Source organism: Drosophila yakuba, chromosome 2R (assembly GCF_016746365.2).
Source record: "Drosophila yakuba strain Tai18E2 chromosome 2R, Prin_Dyak_Tai18E2_2.1, whole genome shotgun sequence".
Classification (NCBI taxonomy): domain Eukaryota; kingdom Metazoa; phylum Arthropoda; class Insecta; order Diptera; family Drosophilidae; genus Drosophila; species Drosophila yakuba.
The window spans coordinates 14,808,454-14,830,918 of NC_052528.2; the positions used below are offsets into that span (position 1 = coordinate 14,808,454).

Consider the following 22,465-nt stretch of genomic DNA (forward strand, 5'->3'; position numbering starts at 1 on the left):
GGATGGTGTTTCATGAAGGCAATAAACACATTCTTTGATCAATAGCTGTTTATATTTATTTAGAGCTTAGTATAAGTTAGTAGTGCTCTCTTACCTACTAATAGTAGTGGCATTTTAAATAGTTTACATTAGTCCTTGATTTGTTGCTATATGCTGATTATAAAACTGATATTACTTTAAATGACATTTACTCTGATTCGCTTACAAGTGAACTTATCGTTAGAGGGGCACATTAAGATTTACAAAGTTGTAGGACCTGTCCTAAATAATTTCTTATAAAATCGGTGAGCACATTCTGACTATACGTTATACAATGATAGCTACTACATTACTCATTTCAACGATGTTCTACCAAACCCGACTTCGAGTGACTAGATTTCCGATAATATTTTCAACAATGATTCGCCCGGAGTGACTTCATCCGCACTCCAGATAATCAGCTGTACATAAGGCAACGGGCCAACCCGAGGATCCAAGCCAGCTCCTCACTCGCAGGCTATTTTGCCATCGAAACTGCTGAGTGCTATGGCAAAGGCCTGCATGGCGCACAGGGGATAGCGATAGTCCATGGTGAAGACGTCCTCCGAGGTGCGGCCGAACTGCATCACAATATACTCCGGATCGGAGTCGTGGACCAACTGAAAGTTCTTCACCGACGCCTGGGTGACGCGTCCATGAAAGTTGAGCACATACGATTGGGTTTCGTCGTTCCACACTGGCGTCTTATTGTGCAGCTCCACAATATTATCCATGTTCTATAAAATTCAACAAATTAGTAGATTATATATATTATTAGCATAAGCATCTTACCTTCATTTTCCACAGGTCGAGGATGCCCTGCTGTTTGGGATCCGCCGAACTGATCTTGACACGCTGATCGTCCTCAGTCATGCCCGGCAGTATAACAGTCATGTTGCGCGGTCCCTTGAATCCCAAGATGTTCGTGTCCTGTGTAAAGGTTATACATTGAGATGGTTTTCCTTTTGGGGGTGCCTTTGTGAACTTACATAAATAATAACGGCCAGGTCCAGTCTAGGACTCTCAGTGCTCTCCTTGTTGCCGTTGTCAAAGACCGTGAAGGATGTGCCAAAGACATTGGAGCGGAGTTTGCCGCAGAAGCCATCGGCATTGCGGGACAAATCCGTGGGATCGCAGCTGACAATGTAGTTGGATGTCTTGCTCTTCTTGCGTTTGCGACCTAAGAAGCGCATCAAATTTTAGACAGCTCTTTAGAGGATCCATATCAATAGCCCACCTCCCAGCAGAAAAATCTTCTTGCCGTAGTCGCGTTCCAGGTGCAAGTAGTAGATGGGAAAGAGACCGCGGTCCATGCCCTTGCGGTCCCGCGTGATGCGGCACTTGTAGAGCACTCCCTGTGGCGCTGGTTGCATCACGAACTGGTCGATGTTGCCGATGACATCACCCTCGGACTCTCCACCAGTTCCGTTCCCCGTTCCATTGCTGCTGCCCTCCAGCGTCGCGTCCTTGTACGGCGACGAGGCCATGCCGGCGGGACGCACTGGAGCAGCGGCCGCCACATTGCGATTGGTGTAGTCATCCTCGTCCAGATTGTCGCTGAAGGAATGCTGGCGGGCACGTGGTTTCTGGGACTGCGTCGAGTTGGCGCTGTGGGATGCGGACTGCTGATGCTGCTCAATCACCGTCACCGGACTGCTCTCCTCGTCCTCCAACTCGTGCGAGGAGATCTCCTCTATAAGATCAGCTGAACAGAAAAGAGCAATAATAAATAAGTATTATTTAACATAGGTACAAAACTATATGTTTAAATACAGAAAAAGTAAGCACCAGTTTAAAGTTGCTAGTGCTAGTTGCTAAGTTATAAATTTATATTTTGGCCCACGCCATCGTAAGCTGATAGTAAGCAAAGTAAATACCTTTTCTTCGAGTGTACGGCCACTTACCCTCCTGGTTAATGGTGCTCAGGCTGCGCATGTTGTTCGAGTGGTTGCGGCTCGTGTTGACGGCAACCGGAGTAATGCCTCCGGGACTGCCGTTGGTGAGTATCTGGTCCGGATTTTGGGGCGAACTGATGAACTGCATGGGGCCGTCGTAGGCGTGCAGTTCCCGGCTGTTGCTGCGCATCCCGGACATCGGCCGGTTGATCTGCAGATCGCTCGCCTGGACCATTCCCGGCGAGGCTCTCTTCTGCCGGATGTAGGCCTCCATCAGCTGGCGCTGCAAGCAGATAAACCGAAAATATTGTTTACTCAACGCACCAATCGTAAGTCACTCAAGGATTACTTAGATTACGAACCACCTAAGGTAATAAGATAATAAATCAAATAATTGCGATTACAAGCGCACTTTCTGATAAGAGGCAGTGAATTGTTTTGTAGGCATGGTGGCAATTATTTTTGATTTTCTGAAAACCCAATTAGGCGGCCCAGTTTCAAGTTGCAACAAATTGCGGGAACAGAATTTACACCCACGGAGCGGATAAATAACCGCAATAAATGCCAGAATATTTGCATATGCATGGATACCCCTAATCCCCTGCGGAAAAATGCAAATCGCTCAGCAGGTAATTGGACCAGCATCCCAAGGGGGTAACCAAAACAGAGAGAGAACCAAGCTGATCCATCAGCACCACCGCAGTGTACTATCCATCCCACTCAGTGGATTCTGGGTGGGTGTGGGAGTGTGGGAATGTAGTAGTGTGGGAATCCGAATGCAAATGGAAGTGGATGTGGAACGACATGTGGGACAGCGGTTGATGCTGATGTTGATGGCAATGATTTCATTAAAGATTTAAATTTCAAGTTCACGTTCATGTTTATCAGCAGGAAAAACAAAAGCCGTATCTGTCAAAAGTTGCGCTGAAATTGCGCATATAAATCAAGTGAAATATCCCAAGCTTTATGGCTTTTCGTTTTTTATCTGCTTCTCAAAGCGAAGGAAAGGAGGTAATGCCCAGAAATACTGCATCATATTTTTAATATTTAATAAAGAAATTCGCGTGGCTAAGCCAATCCATAAATAATATAATATCAAACATTTCGCCCTTCTCTTTTGCATAATAATTGAATATTGGTTCGATAGACATCCTTTTTAGTTCTTTTATTGCTTGGGGTATATATCTATTTGAGGCTCTACAAAAATCGGGGATTACAGGAAGTTAACGTTACTCAGGATGCTTTCGATGGTGGAGTTCACCTCGCGCTCCTTGGGCGCCGGATCGCACTGGTGCTGGAAGAAGCCGGGCAGATCCTGCTCCGACTCGAACGCACTCGTCCTATTGGCGCCCAGCCAGAGGTCGAGCCGGTCGTAGATGACTCCAGTGGGTCCCTGCTGCAGGAACCAGTCGATGGACTCTCGGTCCTTGAGGTCCGAGCCCCAGAGCAGGACGATGGGCACCTGAGCCTTCGCCCGTTGTACCAATCCCGGATCCGCCTTGACGAACACGGCGTTGGGTGAAACTCCGCCCAGATCGAAGGCCTGGGCAAAGTTGACGCTCTGCTCCACGTTGCTGGTCCGGGGATCGTTGAAGTGGTTCTCCTTGCTGCCGGAGAGGAAGAGCACCGGGTACATGTGCTGCTTGAAGCGCAGCAGGGAGCACAAATCCGCGTCGAAGCTCTTGATCACATTGAGTCGGCCGCAGCCATATTGTCGGATCACCGCCAGGATGCGGTCCACGAACAGGTTCTTGTCCAGCGTCTGTTCGCTCTCAAATTGTCCATCGGCCTTCAGCTGTGGCCACTTGATCTCGATGTCGAATCCGGTTGACAGGTTCACCCGCTCAAAGAAATCCTGTAAGGTGGGGAAAAGTCGCTGCTCCGGCGGCTCCACATTGTTGTGCGCCGGATACTCGACGATCTTGTTGCCTACGATTTGGTACGTCTTCAGATCCTTGAGCTGCTCATAGGATATGTCCTTTAACAGCACCTCGGTCAGGTCATCCTTGCTCGTCGGCGTCTTGGAGTCAATGCAGACGCGAATGGAGAAATCATGGTTGATGATGGGCACCAGGTCGCTGGTCAGCTGCACATCGAACTCTACGAGATCGGCACCCATTTCGGCGGAGGCCAGCATGGTGGCCACCGTGTTCTCGATAAGCGGTGCCGCATTCGTGGTGACCGTGAGAGATTTTCCCAATCCCCGATGACCAATCTCCAGGGCTGTCCAATTGGAGCGCCAGTAGTTGGCGAAACTGGTGCGCAGATCAAAGCCATCCTTCTCCATAGGGCGGATGTGCAGGTACTCCATTTGTAGTTGACCCACCACACGCTGCCAAAGCGGCGAAATGAGGTCGATGGAAGCTTTGCCTTCGGTACCGGAGAACGCGGTGTGCAGGAGGTGCGAGTATCCAAGGAGGCGCACCAGGTCACCCTCCGGCTGTTCGGCATAGACCTCGACCAGGTAAGCCACTCGATCCAGCTGTTCCACGTTCACATGGAACATGAGGATGTCGCCGGTGGCGTAGGGCACTCCGTACTCCGGCTGCACCCGGAGTTTACTGTCTCCGTACACCATTCGCACGAACTCCACATTGGCGCGAGCCGAACTGAGGATGGGCACCAGGCTCTTTGGATCCACGGGCTGCAAACGCAGGCGGAGCTTTTCCTGTCCCACCTCCGGTTGCTCCTCTAAAATCAGAGCCTCGCGGAACACTTTCAGCTGCAGGATATTGCCCGAGTCCTGAAGCCAGCCACGCGACAACTGGCGCTCATTGTCAATTAGTCCAAACTCATCGCTGCGATTGCCACTGAACTTGGTGGTATTGAAGGACCTGGCCAGGACATGCGACTCCCAGCGGCGAATCTGCACGGCTCCACTTTGGCCAACGGCGGCGGCAAAGTAGCGATACTCCACGCTGCTGTTCTGCGGTATCTCCACGGATGCGCTCCAAACATTGAGAATTGCTGTCCGGTTGAGAAGCACGGCGCGCCTGGCTTGCCAGGCACCCAGAACTGGCAGATTGCCCACCAGGGCAGGCCGCTCGAAGGAAGCCAGTTGATTCGCATCCGGCAGCGTTAGGGTGAAGTTGAAGAGCAGCGGGGCATTCCGCTTGAGGGGCACATAGCGCCGGGCCGCGTAGTACTTCTCGTAGTAGGAGGTGTCGCAGAACGTCTCCACGGGGAGCAGGCACAGGGCACTGAGCCAGGCGACGGTGAAAGCCACGAAAGTCTTCGACCAGGACACCGACATGTCTGCCCTCGACGGCGCACGAAGTGGTACTGTGGAAACGGGCTGTGTGTACTTAGGCGTCTGACCACCACCTCCTAGCACTGGAATCACGGGGGCGAGATTTATGGCAGTGGCCACATCTTCGAGTGCCCGAGATGATAAGGTTCCGAGATATCAAAGTAACGGCGCGACAGGGAAATCCGTCTCGTCTGGCCGGCGGTCAAACCCGTTCTGTTCATGCACGTGTGCCCTAAACTCGTGCACTTACCGATACAGATACGGATTCGTTCACAGAAACAGTTACGGATTTAGATGCGAAAGCTTTGGGGTGGCGTCCACGTCATCGTCATCCACATCAACATCAACATCAACGGTGCCAGTTTAAATGAATTTGATTTCGAGTGTTGCGCAAAAGCTTCACCTTCGGTGGGTGGGATTGGTACTGGGTTTTGGATGGGGTGGCATGGCATGGCATGGATTGGAATAACTACATACGGAGACCACAAACCAGAAACTAACAGAAACTACAGATCTCCCCTTATGTGGTGGCTGACCCCCAGTTGAGCAATTTACATGGTGAAAGTTTGTCAACGTCCGTGTAATTCATCCGTTGCGCTCAATTAAGAATATCGCATTGTGTTTGCATTTCTATTTCAGCTGGAAAATCAGTGGTGCTTCTGCAATAAGAACCACTTTCGGAATGGCCAATGATTGCACCAAGCTCCAGCCTCAAAGCTAACTATCCTCCGTGATACGTTTACCAGGTGTCCCCCTTTTTTTTCATTTTATGGCAAAAAACGCGATTATGTGAAAATTCGAAATCAGTTGGCTGCCAGGAAAAAAGACTAAAGCCGTGAGCACGTACTAAACAGAATACGGGAAACGATGGGGAAAATGCGAAGCTGGAAAAAAACGAGTGACGTCGCCTTGGAAAGATCCGGTGGGCTGGTGGGGCGAAAAACTTGGAAACACAAAGTGGAGCACCGTAGAACACAAGCTCGTTGCAGGGGTTCGTTAACGGTTTGACATAAATAACAACTATAAAACCATAAAACAGCGAATGCATAAAGTTGCGCTTCTGGCTGATGAGACAGTCAATGATGCAAGGCATTGGATTTAACTTGTCTTTATAGCCTTAGAAGTATTTCTTAGCTCACCAAGTTAAACAATATCTATTTTGTGTAATTATTATGTGCCATAAATCTGTGCAGCTGTTAGACTCAAAGGCAAACTGCAAAGACGGCACAGTCCCAGATTTGCCCTAAAGCTCATATACTTGAGCGCTAATACTTCGCTTAATACATGGTTTTATTATTTTTCAATTTGGCACATAATGGCATTTTAGGCGGTAACTTGAATTAACGATAATATATGACGTTGGGTGTGTGCGGCTGTAGTAAACGAGAAAATGTGCAAATGTTTCTCAGCTACTTTTTGGGCGTGCTTAGCGCATTTATTTTAATTTGGGGCCAGGCAAATTTGCGTATACGTAATGTAGGGGTCTCGGTCGCCATAAAAGACACAAGCACAAAGAGCACCCACACACACACACTCACTTACACACACATGCATTAGAGAAGGTCGACATCTGTGTTGGCAACTGATATTCGGTGTGTGGCATAATTTTGGGGGTCGCGTAATAAAATGATTACTCATACGCCCCGTGCGCAGTGAAAGGAAATTGAGAGCGTCAGCAAGCCGTACGAACATTGTGTTTTTATTTTTCTGTTGTCGCCGCCCCTTGTTTGTTTGTTGCTTGCAAATACCACAACAGCCAGGATAAGCAAATCAACCCCCTAATCCCCATCCCCCTCCCCCTCCTCAACCGACCATCAGCATCATCCAGCTCTCATGTTGGCAAGGACTTGCTGCTGATGTGTTTTGGCATAAAGGATTATATGCACGTATTACAGCGGCTTAAGTCAGCTTCCGCATGCCAAAAAACCGACAGCCAACAAAAACATGTGCAAAAATTTCAAATTTTCGTTGTAACTTTTGGGTACAATCTACCTAAATAAATAAAATCTTAAATTCAGTATTGATTTGTAAACAACTTCTTTAATCCTTTGACAGTTTAGTTCACTGAAACTTAATCTACAGTGTTGCACATATTATTCTTTGATACCCAAATATTCAAATATTTTAAATGCAGTTCATTTATTTAGAAAAAAGTTTTCTTTCCAAGTGTAGAATTCTCCCAGGCTAATGTAAATAGCTCTAATTTTTCAAACCTTCAATAGAATATAATAGGTTTTTGCAAGGGGCGCTCAAGGAGAGAACTCTATCGCCCAACTAAATTCACACGCACGCACACCAAATCGAATTACCGATGGGCTGGAAAAATGTTCATCAATTTTCAGACTGGCCCACAGGAAATAGCTATAGCCTGGCTATCTCCACGATCCGGCCATTAACCCCCGAAGTGTAAGGCATGGTGTCAAAGCTGCGTGGCAACTATTACGAGGGGCATCAACATCGGTTCGCCTGCTCCTTTGACCGCCCACCATGTCCGTCATCTCCATCCGGTTATTTGTTGCTCCAGCTGCCCTTGTTGGTTTTGGTTTTGGCCATATTGACATTCATTTACGTGCTCGCTTCATTAAGCCATAAGCCATGACCATGTCGGGCGTATCATGTTCGCATTGTTCCCTCGCAATGGAGACACCACCCGAAACTGGAGGACTTGGACTTGTGAATGTGGCTGTGGGTGTGGGTGTCTTTACTTAAATGTGTTACCAAACTGGAATAAAGAGCTCTTGCGGTCATTGGTTTATGGATTTAGAAAAACGCTTGGTCATAAAAGTTTCCAACAGCAGTTTGTTCACAAAAAGTCAAACTGAGAGTCGGACATTGCGGTTAGTTATTTCTCATATCCAAAGGAAGCTAAAAATGCAGTGTGTGAAATTTAATAAATAAATTTGAGTAGCATATCTATGGCAACACACGATGAAATTGAAACAAAGTTGTGGCTGCAAATAAAATTGCATCTAAAATTATGTGATGGCCAACTTCCGCCGGTAAAAGTTCGGCAAACTGTTCAACTTTAGAGTGGTATTCGATATTCATTTGGCGCACTCATGAATGTTTCACCTTGTGTGTGGTTTCGCAAATAGATTAACACATGGCTGAGCATGCTCCTCAATATAAGGTTGTAATACAAATTAAAGAGTCCTTTTTCCTCTACTCTTTTTTGCCATTTAGCTTTGAACCCATGCGTTTGAGGTCAGGTGAACTCAATTTCCGGCTTGGATGGAAAGCAAATTAATTCCATTGAGTCATTGGGATTTAGAACGAAAGCAAAGAAAAATCCTGGGTTCAATTTACGAAGCGGCTTTTGAGTATTCCTATACACCCAGAGAAAATTCATAGAAAATGTTTTTGCCATTAGGGAATGTGTTCAAGTCTACGTATTTTTCCATCCCAGTTATTTTCTATGAAACTCATGTAAATTACATACTATTTTGGTTAGATTGTATGTATATTTATCTCTAGGCTCCTATCTTCGATGTTTGCACGTAGCCAATTGGCATCCGAGGATTACGAGCTGTATCCTGTGGATCTGCACGTTGGAAAACCGCAGGAAAAGCAGCAAATGGAAACAAGAAAATTGCTGCGGCCTGGCTTGCCTTCGTCCTTTTGGCCTCCTGGCACATATTTCAGCTTCTCTTTGGCTCGATGTTGTTGGCAAGCACTTTGATTTCCGTCTTTGGGGACCTGACAAGTGTAAATTCCTTGGCTACAAAGTTGTTAACTCTCGACAAATCCTCCCAAGGACCATTCGAGACGCATGATCCTCGGGCGCAAATTAGTTACATTTCTACAGTAATTCCCCCTTTGCCTGTCCCTTTTGTTGGGGAATTCCAAACAATAACAAGAATATCAACAAAAGCCAAAAACAAACAACAAACGACATTGACTGCTGCATGTGTGTGTCCTATATGTGTGTGTGTGTGGGTGGGCGCCTGGAAGTATGCAATGCAATGTGACGAGGGGCAAGTGACTGAACAAGTGAAAAGGATTAGAAAACAATCGCGAAGCCAACGCTGCCACATTGAACTGAATACCATTTTTATAAAAAGTTCATTTCAAATAATGTGAATATTATAATTTACAATTACAAAATGTGATGCTGTGTACACAGACAGCTTTAAAAATGAAGATTAATGGTTACTTTAAAATTATCTGTGTACTTTCAACCCATTAACTTGAGGTACTGTACCCTATTGTAAAAGGTAAGTTTATGGTACCTGCCAGTCTGTAAATTCATTTAATAACGAACTTACATAGCATTTGTTACGTTTTCCGACCAGGGTACACGGGGCCCAAGTCACTGTGCCGTAAAGTCAAAGTAACACATCCCGCGGCGCCTCTCATCCTTTGTTCTACATATTTGTGGGTGTCGGAACGTCGCTGTGTATGTGTCCATGGAGAAGAGCAGGCTGACAGGCGGAAAGTCCATGACTTCACTCGTTAGTGCCAAGGCACCAGGCCAGATGCCCCAGTCCTCGTCCTTGCGTCCTTGCGTCCCCTCCTGTCCCCATGGGCAGCTCCTGTTCACGCTCCTGCACCTGCATCGGGACATTGAGCAAACAGCCGGGAGCCCGCTCCCCGTGGAAGGGTCAAATCAGATGCCACTGTGGCATGTGCTCGCCCGCCTGGAGCCCCCACACCCGCTGTTCCACTGAGCCCCACTGGCTCCCGATTCCCAGGATCTACATGTGCACACATGTACCGCATTCCCCGGCGAGTCCTCGGCGAGAATTGTTTGCACGGGGCAAACACAAAGAGTTGGCAGGTGGCGAAGAGTGAACTGGTTGCATTGCTATTGTTGCCACGGGAATATGAATACGAATGCGAATACCTTATGAAAGCAAGTCAGGCGTACACTAGAAATGCCTATTTATCAAATTAAGATGTTAAGAATTACTTTTTATTATTTACATGTTTGTGTAAGGTAAATATTACATTTATATTTCCTTTTTAGTGTTAAATATTCAGGAACATGCCATAATTATTCTCAGTGTATTTATAGATTCCCCTTTATCTGGCCGATGGCTGTTTCCACAACCTTTGAAGGTGGAATAAGACGGGTGTAGAAAGCCAAAGGTGCTGGCAATCCAAATATTAATGAACCTGGTCCTTGCCTTTACCCCTCACCCACATGGCGTTCATAATGAATACTGCGAATAATTCACTTAAACGAGGCTACAAATCTTGAATAATACAACGTACCATAACCATTTAAAGACCGAAAGGAGCGTACTCGCTTATGAAACACTGAGGAAGAAGGAAAATTTCCCTGAAAATTACCAATTTACTAAAAACCAATTACGATACGCATTGTTAACTCCAAACGAACCACACTCTGCTTCCTTAATTTTCCCAATAATTTAAAGTTGCGGCGGTGAACATTCAGGTAACGAGTAGGGATAACAAATTTATTAAATTTCTCTTGAGGGCTAAAATAAAATATCTAAAGTCATATTTCTAAACCGAATGTGTGTACTCAAGTGATGCTCACGCTGTGAGTAGAAAAATGCGAATAAATATGGGAATAAAAATGCATAAATTGCAAAAGTTTTGGTTCATCCATTGCACACAGCTGCAACTTGTTACAAAAATGTTTTTATTGCAAAAAAATATGATGGCCCGCTGAGAAATCCCACTGCAATGCAACTTTTCAGCGATTCAATAGTTTTTCCTGCTTTATTCGACGCAGTCCACAAAGTTTGAATCTTAATTGAAATAAGCTTAAGTTGCATAAAGTAGCCGAAAAGAAGAAATTTTAATTAATGAAAGTGTGTCGTAAGCCATTGTTGGAACAAAAATGTTGACCACGAAGCAGCTTAAAGACCTTTAAAAAGTGCAGAAAATCTCGAAGGCATTCAGCCGAAATTTTTGCCAGGTCCTTTGTTTCATCACTCAACCAACCAAAGCGCCCACCTTCAACGGCCTTCCACGTATTTCAAATGGTTGAATGGCGAACGCACATCTGCAGTCGCTTAAAGTTTAAAGTACGCCAAAAAAGTGAGGTATTTTAAGGACTCTCGTAATGTTTGCACATTAAATGAATGCCCCCACATGCCACATGCACACATAGACGTGCCTTGCATCTGCACATGTCCTGGGAAATAATACATACGCAGGACGAGCACATCCTGCTCGATTCCCCAGTTAAGTTCGTGGTATATTGCCAGACGTTCTTCAGTTTCCGTTTGTATTTCCCTGGTTCAATATGGTAATCCTCTGGCCGCACATGAATCTCTCCGTTTTTCTGCTCCTGACATCCTCCGCACATATTTATTTGCTACTTACGAGATATTACTTTTCTTCTGTTTTGCCTCTTTGGCTAGATAAATTTGCTTTCCCAAAACTGACTGCCAAATCTGGACTTAAGATATTCCTGTTGCATACAAAATATGTCGTTTTTTTGTACTTTTTTGTGGGTCTAAAGTTTTTGTGTGCGGTAAAGTCGTGGCAGAAATCCTTTGGATAAAAGAGCCGAGTTCCTAAAGGTGACAAAACTGTGCTGAATATCAACAAAGTTGCTGCAAAAAGTGTGTGACAAATGGCGGCAGACTTTGCGGTGGAGGAGCTCAAGATAAATACGATGTGGGGAATAAACATTGTTCTTCAGATGTGGTCCTTATGAGTGTGTCTCCAAAGGGAAGGTATATTATTAACATATAAATCCCAGTGGCAACTGAAATATACTAATAGTTCTTTAACATTATAGTCACTTAATCCAATTTGTACAATCGAAATTCTTCTGAATATTTCATAAAAGTCGTAAACTTCCATTTTTGAAACCACGTGCAATGCATGTTCACCAACCTTCCCAACTTAATCGGCTTTGGTCTGAATTTATATATATTGCTTCCTTTTGTAATTTAGCCGAAGAAATTCGCCTTTTTTCGACAGTAAACCGAAATAACGTTAGCGAAGACGGGCAGAATGTGGGGGATTGTGAAAATCTTCTGTGGCATTTTCCAGCCAATTGGAAACTTTCAATATAAATGGTCTGTGTGCGCCACTGATTGCGGTAACTGGGAAATGGCAATCCGAATGCGAATGCGAATACGGGGGAAACCTACCAAGTCCGGCGGCACCGGACGGATGGGCCCATCAACGAGCCAACCAAGGCAATGAGGAAGTTCCCGGCGGCGGAAGGAGATGAGGCAGAACATTGTGCACCATTTTCAGCACATATTGAACACATTCAATATGCCAATGAATAAGGTCTGTCGTCGAATTGAATATTCATGGCAAGGGAGTGAGAATGGGCTCAACCACATGCCCCGCCGGAGGGATTTGCTAATTCACTTGCAATTATGATAAGTCATTGTGCGTCCTGGCAGCAACTGGCCAGAGATTTAACTGGCTGCTCCTAATTGTTATTTGATTAGCGCGACAGCCGAGTAAGCCGACAGTCGGTATTTAAGTAAATATGGCAAAATCAAGCCAGCGATGGAGAAAAGAGCACATTCAGCTGCTGCATTTCCGCTTTTTCTTTTGGGGCGGGCGAAACATGAGCGCAAAATTGTAGCCTACTTAGTGGCGTCCGCTGCCTTGAGTAGGAAAAGTTTCCCTTTCATCTGCAAGCCAGAGTCCTGATTGCGCATCCTTGAAAGTGGCTATGGCATTCATCAAGTGACGACACTCTTAAGCAGACAGTAATTATTTTAATTGCATAAAGTGCCAGACAGACAACATGCTACTGCTAATTAGGTGCACTTCAACTTATTAGGCTGCAATTTAAAGTGAATAACTTATATGTCCTTTAAGTTATCTCCATGACATGCTGCAGTTAAGATAGTAGCCCGTTTTCACACTTTCCAAGCAACTCAACTGACACATAAATCATGCAGCAAAGGTCATAAATAAACAACGATTTTATTTAAACTTGATTGATGGCCTCAAGGATGAGCGGTTGCTCAGAATTAGTTGTCCGCACGCACGAACAGTTTAGCTTCGCCTTAGTTGCCTTAGTATGCAAACATGGACGCAGGATAACAAACTCACACAAGGATGTCGTTGCCTTGGCACACTGAACGTCACTCCGGCAAAGTTTTATCAATAAAAAACTGCTCGAAAAAGTTGCTGCTGCAACATGCAACTATTGCTGTTGTGGCATCTGCAATGCCAAGTTGCATGACTTTTCCTCGACTTTGGCTCGCTGCCTTCACATCATTTCTGTGCAACCGAATGCCTTCCGCTTATATTCAAAGCGGAATTCGATGTGCAATTCCATTTGAGCATTTCTTCCACCTTATAAAGACGATGATATGAGTGACGAGGAGGCGATAACAATGCGCCACAATCCGCTTTTTGTGTGTGCAATCAATATCTCATTTTTGAATAGTTTCCCATCGTCCTTGATGGATGAGCGAGCTGCAGACCTTCACGTTCAATATAATTCCATCTTCTGAGGAATGTCGCAATTCGATTAAAATATGCAAATGTCATTAAGGGATTTAGTTACGACTGGGCCGTCAAGCTTTCCATATATACACATATACATATATCAAATGTCGAACGTTAATTATACACACCAATTAATTCTTCAGCTTTTCTGTGTAACAAATTGCTTTATCCATTTATTATGTCTTATCCGAATCAATCTGCTCAACTTGAAGCTGAATTAATAGCTGGACAATGATCGGACAATAGAGTTGTCATATGTCACTGGCAAATCATTAATGCTGATGGGGAAATCTGTATTTTCTTTTGTGCACCTGCCATACACAGAAATACATAAGTTGTTGTCAGCGGCAAGTGCATAAAAAAAGGAGATTAGACCGCTTTTCTGAGGCAAAAACAATGTGCAAAGGGGATTGATTGAATTGCAATCGCGCATACGACACGTGGAACGTTGAGTTCGGTTGCATCATGACAAGGGGCGTTCTGTTGCCAACGGCTGTCGATGCGTTTGTGGTTCAGTGTCAAAACAAACAAATAAAAAGCGGCGCAAAAAGGGAGCACATGTCCCACTCAATCGATAAAAAACACACCCATCCAGTCAGTGTCGCAGTTGAAAGGGGGCTAAAGTGGATTACGCGGAAATCAATTCAGAGAAGAGTGACAGGAGTTGTAGGCCCGCAAAAACAATGAAAAGAAATCACAAATACGTGACTGTGATTTCAAAAATTACACCTCCACTTGGTGCCTCCAAAGTCTTAAACAACTTGTTTAAAAGCACAGTTTGGAAAGGAAAATCATAGAGGTTTTAAACTAACTAAGCTGTTGGATGAGGCACATATTTTTAAAGCAAACAATTGCTTTTCCTAGTGAAAGCTAAGGGGCACACCCATGCAATCAAAGCGCCAAAGCTCGTCATAGAATTAAGCCAATGCGAGTAATGGAGGTGGGTGGCGGAGAGGCGGAGTGGTACCCCATGAGGAACACCACGATATTCGAGCTAATCCTACCTGAACGCGGACATGCCTCAATGGCCCGGTGAGCGTATGGATGAATGAATGGGCGAATGAGTGACGAGGACGTTGCCTTGTCGCTGCCAACTGGAAAAGGCAGTAAACGGCAGGACGAGTGCCCCATTCCATTGGGTTCCTTCTGTGGAACTAACTAAGTAAGTTCCCAGCCCACACACACACACCATTCACGCATGTGGTACGTTCGATTTTTCCGACTTGACAGACCGACCGCGTTCCAATTTCAATGATAGTGCCTTTGTTTGAGTTTTGGCCTTCCACTGGCGGTACGTGTAATTAAGGTGAAAGTTGAGGACTCGCCTTGACCACAGTTCTCCACTTTTCCGTAAAAACCTTCAATCATTCATTCCTATTTTATGACAAACTTGAGTCATTGGAAAGACCCTTCACTATCACTGTGTTTTTAATGGCTTCTAAGGAATTGATTTCTCATCGCAATCGGTGCCTCATTTGAATTACTTTATGTAAATGAATATGAATGTCTGGAACTTATAATCAATGGCATTTAAAGTCTCCTATATAAATCTGGAATTGTTCCATCTAACTATCTTAACAAGATACTTTACGCTGTGATTAGGCTTACCAATGGACAAATGAAACCTAATTCTGTACAGCAATTCATTTAACCGCATTACCACTAATTATTCCAAGGAATTGTGCCCGAACTGTAGGAAGGTTTTGGGGTAATTTGGCACAGAGTTGGTCAAGGCGGCACTAAGTTCTCGCTTTCAGGCGCTTTAAGGTTAACCTCAATTAGCCGCCAGTAGAGGGGGTGTTGGTGGTGGTGATGTGGTGGGGTCAACTCGGTTAGACCCAGCAAACAATCAAAATCAAAACGAAAGAGGCATGCCGCAAAACAAGCGGGGAGGCCTGGAAAATGAGTTGCCACACAATTCCGCCCGGCGGGGCAAAGATGAAGCACTTTGGGCGAATTAATTGTGGCACACTTCGAGGGGCAATCAAAAGTTGCTGGCCGGAAAGGCAACACTACACAAATACATGAATGTTATTGTTTATTTCTTTTTGTTGGAAATTATAAAGTAAATACAGTGTTTTTGCAGCCTTTTCAGCACCAACTCAGGGGAGACCCATTACGGATGTCGACAGCCAGTTTGCCACGGATTCGAAACGCACAAATCTCCGGAGAACCGCCGCTAAAAAGTGGCGCTGAAATTGTAATTAAGCAAAGCTTAAAGCCGAATACAGCGGATAAGCAATCCTGGCCAGCCAGTGGCAAAAAGCCGGAAAGCCACAAGAGATTCAAAACGGACGGGACAGTCCGGATCCGCAGTCGTTCGATGATTTTCCGCTTTTATGTGGCGCGTTTACTGCCATTTACAAGGCTTGCAATTGCCCGAAGGGAAAACGCCAGGCGTCCGGCATTTTATTTCAAATTCTCACTACTAGCGTCGAAAAGTCGACAGCAATAAATGTTTCATGGGTGCCTTGACTTTATAGTTCCAGCCACTATTCGGGCACAAAATGGATTGATTTAAGAAGTAAATTATAGTTGGGGATTTAGATGTCGCAAAATAATAACATTTTATTTGAATTATCATTGTGTTTAGTTCAAAAAAAGTAGTACTTTTCGGTTTTTATTTAGTTTGTATTTAACAGCTCAAAATGCAAATTATTATTTAATTGTAAACAATTTAGACAACGACTTTTGCTTCATTGCACGCAAGTGTGAAAATATTTAAATAATTTGAAATATATGCAATTATATTATTAGTTAAATGCTAATGAAATTAGTATAAATTAGTATCTTTTTTGTCCGAGCGAAAGCAATTTAAATAAACGCTGTTTATTCTTAACTCAATAAACAGTTTTATAAACGGATTTAATTTATCTCATTTAACCATCTAAACCGGAAACTAAAGTGGGCACTCAAAGTGGAAATTCATTACCCAAATAAAAACAGAAAACAGCATTTTTATATGATTTTTCCGCGCTGCTTTTAATTAAATTTCTAATGAGGGACAGCAGTGGTGCTTTGACTGCCGGTGTTTAACATTGCCGCCGGCCAACGGGGCGTATGATGAACATTTAATTAGCTTACAACTCCGTTGGCTGTCCACTTGTTTGGCGAAATGCTAAGGCTAAGGACACTCAACACAACGAGGGCAGCTCAAGTAGTTACCCTCAAGCCAGCAAATTAATTTACAAAATAAACGCAAATCGAATTGAATAAACACTGGTATTTGCTGATGACAGCTGCAAACAATATTTGCCCAGAGGGCTGTCCCCTGACTGGCAATGTGGAAATTCGAAATTGCCATAAATATTACAAAAGTCATCGCAACATGACCAAACAGCAAAAGTGCCAGAGTAATTGGATTTGCCTTTTCCGGTCTCGTCTTGCGACTTTAAATGTCTGATTTAAATTCAAATTGAAGTGGCTGACTCAATTGTGCTTGCAGCAGTTTCTCTTGCAACAGTTGAATATGCTCAAATCTCCAGGAAAAAAGTGGCAAGAAGTGGCAAAAAGCAAGTGTCATAAATCTTGCGACTTGTGCAAGATGGCAACAAGGAATAATCTGACTATTAAGGTCCATTCCGACATTTTCGTTTTATGCGTCGAGAAGAAAAGCGGCAAGGAAAATCTCAGTTGAGTGAATGGCGAATGGAAAGGCCACCAAATGTTGCTCCTCCCTTTTCACTACCATCACCCACCTGAATGTTCTGAATATAAAGGACACTCCAGCAAGGACATTGCCAGTTGGAAAGACAAGATTTCGTAATAAAGCAAAGTAAAGTCAACGATTTCCGCTCGTCCCCAGTGAACGTTATTAAATAAGCCATTTGTATTAACGTATCCTTCAGTTGCTTTTAATTTCGTACTCCGCTTTCGAGTGCCGTTTTCATTTCATTTCATTCATTTCAAAATGCCATTACTGGATTTTACCAATCGCTGTGGTTTGTCCACACCTTTATGCATTTTAATTAGCCGACCAGATAAATGGCCTAATTAGTTTTCAATTGAAAAAGACAAGTGCACATAATCGCCGCACAGTTGTTGGCAAACAGAATTTGCATTAATATTAAATCAGGCGGCAAAATAAACAATTTGGCGAGTGTTGAGCACAGAATTAGGAGCACATCATGTTTGTACTGAAAGTTAATCCCGGGATAAGGACTAATTGCCTTCTTAATGGGAGTTGAAGGATGTGGGCTTTATAAATATACCCCATGAATTGTGCCTGGGAAAGAATAAACCACAGACCACCTGACCACTTAATCAGTGACGTGAGCTCTGCAAACTGTCAGCTGCAGTTTCCGCTGCAGCAGCCGCAGCAAGCCGCATCAAACTGCAGCAAACCGCAGCAAACCACACGTGTGACAGCGGACCGCAATACACAACCACTAAGTAAAAGGCGATTAAAGACATTTCAATTTAATTGGGCATTTTTCCATATACAGATAAAACCCCCAGTTTAAGCAGTTGCTTAAATTAAATCGCACTTAAAGTGTGTATTTTGATTAATAAAATGTTTAATCGTGAACATTCGTGAGTCTGTATTTAATTTATTGCAATTATTTCCGACGGTTACATTTATATTTGTTCAATATATCTGTCAGTTTACTGATTGATAGCTAGATAGTTGTAAAATATTTTTAGAAAAGGGAGCAGCCGCAAGTTTGCAAATTAAAACAGATGTGATTATTTACGAAATGAAATACATTTATTTTCGCTGGAAAATCGGCAAAAACCGCTGCACTTAGGTGGCAAAACTCGTGTGCCGAAAGTTTTTAGTTCTCCCGGGGATGTAATTAATTTGCAAAATGCAGGATGCTACTCCTCGAATCCTGCATATGGCGGAACTGCGGCCAGAGTGGCTGATGGTGATGCCGAAACTTTGTGTCTGATAAATTGAATCAAGTTTGCCGCCTACGGATGCAGTTGCCTCGGGTGCGAATCACCAGCAAATTGCAGTTAATGGAATCTGCAATGGAAATGAGGTCCTGCAAGGACGACGAAACATTTCCAAGCTGCTAATTTAAGGGCTGCACGAAAATGTCACAGTATCTGGCTCACATTATTATGCATTTGTAAATGGTGTCACTTTTACACAAAAATTGAATTTGTTTCCTTATTTTATGCCGCATCATAATATTTTCACTGGCACAATACACAGTTGTGTATACGCAGGGAATGTCCTTTATTTGTAAGCCTCATTTTTGTTGTAATTTAATGTTCCCGTGACCGAAAATCCGAAAATGTTCCACAATTTCTGTGCGTAATATTTTCCAGCTTTTGAGTGATGTCCTTCCTTCGGCAACGAAAAGTTTAAACTCCCCAACGGGAAACAAATTGGAGTTTGCAGCTTGTCCACTAAGCTGGCAACTGGCAACTGCAGTTTTTGCCAAATCAAAATGGCAGGGACATAAACTGAAATACGAGCTGTTGAAAAGATATTTCAGCACAGCTACGAAAGCTTTTATCCCGCAATTTATTGCCAGCTATTAGTGTATGTGTCAAAATTTGTTGGCTTTAATTGAAAATGAATCGCTCTTTAGGTAACTTGAGTGCTTTCCCCTTGGCTTTAACTGATTTCAATGAATGGTCTTTTTTCATTTTGGAATTTTCTTTGATCATCGCTAGGGATTTTCCGCTTTCCATATAATTTTGGCCTTGATGGAAGTGAGTTAAATTGGGGCTTCCTTTTTTTAGATTATTTATGGTGAACCATGGAATATTTCCAGAAAATTGTTCATCAAATAGTTGCGGTTATTAGTTTTATTTTACCAATGCCAGGTCATTTGAGACAAAAGTCAAATAAAACAGCTCTTGCCGAAGCAATCAATCAGTTCATAATGACAGCTCCTAGTGCACACATTAAGTGTGTGTCGTATCCTTATTAAAAATTAAGCCACTGACTTTGGCTGCCAGACGAAAACTTTGGAAAATTCGGTTTCGTTTTGGCAGCATTTTACTCTCATTGGGTCAAGAACCTCGGTCTTGAAGCAACAGAACGCAAATTACAGGTTCGAAACAAAGAGCAACAGCCATAAAGCTAAGTGAAGCAAAGCTAATATATCAGGGTGGACCTTGTCCGTAATGTTCCTTTCAGTTTGAAGTACTTCGAATGGTTCCTTTTTTGTTTGAATTATACCGTAGTCAGTTCATATTGTGCTTAAAGCGTTAAAGGTTCACCCTAATGTACGCATGTAACTTATTAGAAAAAGGCAGTGCGTCATATCCTTTTTTGGCCAAAATGTTCCTTTTTACGGTTTGCGTGAGGAAAAGCTAAGGCGATTTGCGGAAAGCAAATATTATATTCATATGTGGCAGTAGTGACTTATTACTGGGCATTATCCTGTGGCTCAGTTCCTTGCAGAGCTGAAGTACTCGTCACCAGGCGGGAATCGATTTTGTGCCCTCGGTTAATGGTATTCCATGGGTGATGGCAACACGAAAACAATACCAAACCTTGGTATTGTGTATATTTCTAGTTGGCTGTCTGTCTGTGTCCCCATAGGGATACTATTGTATCCTGTCTGCCTGGACTTGTGTGTGTGCGTGTGTGTGTAGTTGCCCATAGTGACGCAGGACACCAACCAAAGAAAGGCTTCTACATTGTGAGTTAGCGAGTGTCCAGGCCGAAGACTTTATTAATCCTTTGTGTACATTTAGCGACCACTTTATGAGTTGACTGCCATATATCTTCCAGTTGATTTATGTTAAGTTTAAATTGGCTCTAGAACTCTCCTTTTTTTCTGCGCTACATTCTCTTTTTTATGGCGGAAATAAATTTGCGTTGGCTTAAGCTCGAGAAAGTGACCCAACATAATTGTGCAGAAGGATTAATGTTGTATGCTAACACGTTCAAAGAAAATGAGCTTGCCGCAGCAAAAGAGTGTTTGTTATATTATATTTATTCTAGCATTGGAAAATGAAATTAATAAAGCTAACACTATTCAAAGCTCCTTTGAAATGGTAATCACGGAATTTGGTGTTTCAAAGGAATTTTAATTCAAATTTAAATTCAATCAAAATAAAATCCGCTCCTATAGCTACTTTTTAGTATCGAGTAAGGACAATTTGTTTCAAGCTATTTAATTTGTAGCTGAAATGACTTGGCATAATGTTTTCATAATGTCCTTCCATTCACGAAAGCTGTCAATAGCTGCTCAATGTTTTATAAGCCGTCTCGGCACGAAATCGAAACAACTCGAAGGACCCAGAACCCCCGACACTTGGCAGCCAAACTCAACCACATCGAAGTGATTCGATTTATGATGGAGTGGGTGAAGGAGGGTGCTTTTGGTGGGGCGGTTTGCTGTTGGCAGTAGTTCCGTGCCACCCAACATAATTAGGGCCAATGACAATCGAATCGGACTGCAGCACTTGCACCACCGGAGCTTCGTTTCGATTTATTTGGACGCCGTTGCCAGGACAACGGACGAACACCTGGTCACGAGAAATCGGGCACAACAAAACCAATTGGTAAGAGCGTTAGGCCACTTGGGTGTTTCAATCTATCTTTTTTGTTCCTCAAAAGTTTGCTTATTTGGAGCGGTCAGCTTTGAGGGCAAAAACTGAACAATTTCGGACAATGCCGGCTGATGGCCCCTTTTGGATGGTGCTGATTGCTCGGGGCTGCCCAAATTTCCCAAGAAAGGAGAGGATTTTCCTGTTTCTAGACCACATTCAGGATTCGGCGAGTTGGAAGAGTTAAAAGGGCAGCGCTAACTTGCCTTGATTCATGGTCAAATGAAAAAAGTTCTTTAAGAATTCAGCTAAAGTCAAACTTTAGTAGCAGTCGTAACTGCAGATGGTTTTTGTTATGATATAGGATCGTTGGTTAAATTTATCGACTTTGTGGGTAAAAGGCGCCTATAACAATTGTTCCAATGATTCCTCCTAAATAGTGGAATGGTTTTAGATGGGTATATTTTCACTTTCTGTATAACTTCATCCGATGAATCAAAACTAGTATAACTAGTAACTCCCAAATGGAGTGTTTGGCTTACCTGCTGTTCCATTTTCTGATTACGACTGTTGATCGCCGACATTTTCGCAACTGTGGTTGTAGTTTACACAAACTAATATGAACTATATGCCGATTTACACTGAACTACGCGGTTCCGATGATCCGATGAAGAGGCATTTGGCAATATTCGGAGTGACAGCTGTTGCGGATTTGCTTTCAAAAGGGACTTATCGAATGCGAATGAATGCAGCAAAACAAAAACCGATGGGGTACCAAAATATCTGAAGAATCGGCCAAGTCCAAGGCACTCAGAACTATGTATTTAGCACACCTGGCGTCAGTTTGTATTCGTATGTTTTGTAGTTTGTAGTAGTGTAGTACTGCAGCACACGCGACACCAAAAATCAAGGGTTCGTTCGACGAGGGTGAGGATGCGAAGAGTGAAGCCAACAGCCGGCTCTTCCTGTTCCTGCTCGCTCACTTTTTCTACCGACGCGATCGATTGATATTCTTCGGATCGGAATGGCACGGAATGTTTGCTTTAGCCACTCAGTGAGTTCCGCCTATATATACATAAGATATACTCGTATTTACAATATTATATGCAGTCTATATGGTTCGGCAAACACTTTCGTGCTCATTGCGTTGCGTGTGATATTGGCCAACTGAGTGAATTTGGCGCCTATTTATTTTGGTAGAGGAGAGAAGGCGCTGTAACCCGTCGACCGAACCGCACGCTGCCAAAACAACAACTGGCGGCCAGTTGTCGTCAACTCAGGCGAACTCCTCGAGGCGGAACGGCATGGAAACGGCACAGGCACACGAATGCCTAGCCGAAGCTGGAGCACGAAGCCTGCCATCCTGTCGTGTGTCAGCGCAAGAGAGGCAGAGAACCACCGCTCTCTCCACCACTCGCTCTCACTGGCTCTCTGCTCC

General features: G+C 43.8%; 2 protein-coding genes across 3 annotated transcripts; both read right to left on the reverse strand.

Annotated features, from left to right (window-relative positions):
* Positions 1-171: 171 nt before the first annotated feature.
* On the reverse strand, positions 172-22,286 carry LOC6530695 (protein king tubby). 2 transcript variants are annotated; one of them, XM_039372782.2, is made up of 6 exons: positions 21,570-22,286; positions 1,896-2,196; positions 1,256-1,723; positions 1,008-1,198; positions 811-948; positions 172-755 (listed from the first exon to the last, which is right to left on the reverse strand). In XM_039372782.2, the coding sequence occupies exons 1-6, from the start codon at positions 21,609-21,611 to the stop codon at positions 486-488; spliced, it is 1,410 nt and encodes a 469-aa protein (XP_039228716.1). In that variant the 5' UTR covers positions 21,612-22,286; the 3' UTR covers positions 172-485. The 2 variants fall into 2 exon arrangements, with proteins under 2 accessions (XP_039228716.1, XP_002091586.2); XM_002091550.4 differs by having other exon boundaries at positions 1,923-2,196; positions 21,570-22,284.
* LOC26534920 (glycerophosphocholine phosphodiesterase GPCPD1) lies at positions 3,064-5,374 on the reverse strand. Its single transcript, XM_015197366.1, has one exon. It carries the CDS (start codon positions 5,164-5,166, stop codon positions 3,127-3,129), a length of 2,040 nt encoding a protein of 679 aa, XP_015052852.1. The 5' UTR covers positions 5,167-5,374; the 3' UTR covers positions 3,064-3,126.
* Positions 22,287-22,465: the final 179 nt, after the last annotated feature.

Coding starts and splice junctions, on each gene's coding strand:
- LOC26534920 (XM_015197366.1), bottom strand. CDS start 5,166: ATGTCGGTGTCCTGGTCGAAGACTTTCGTGGCTTTCACCGTCGCCTGG.
- LOC6530695 (XM_039372782.2), bottom strand. CDS start 21,611: ATGTCGGCGATCAACAGTCGTAATCAGAAAATGGAACAGCAG. Junction 1,724..1,895: donor GCCGTACACTCGAAGAAAAG/GTATTTACTTTG, acceptor TTTTCTGTTCAG/CTGATCTTATAGAGGAGATC. Junction 1,199..1,255: donor GAAGATTTTTCTGCTGGGAG/GTGGGCTATTGA, acceptor TGCGCTTCTTAG/GTCGCAAACGCAAGAAGAGC.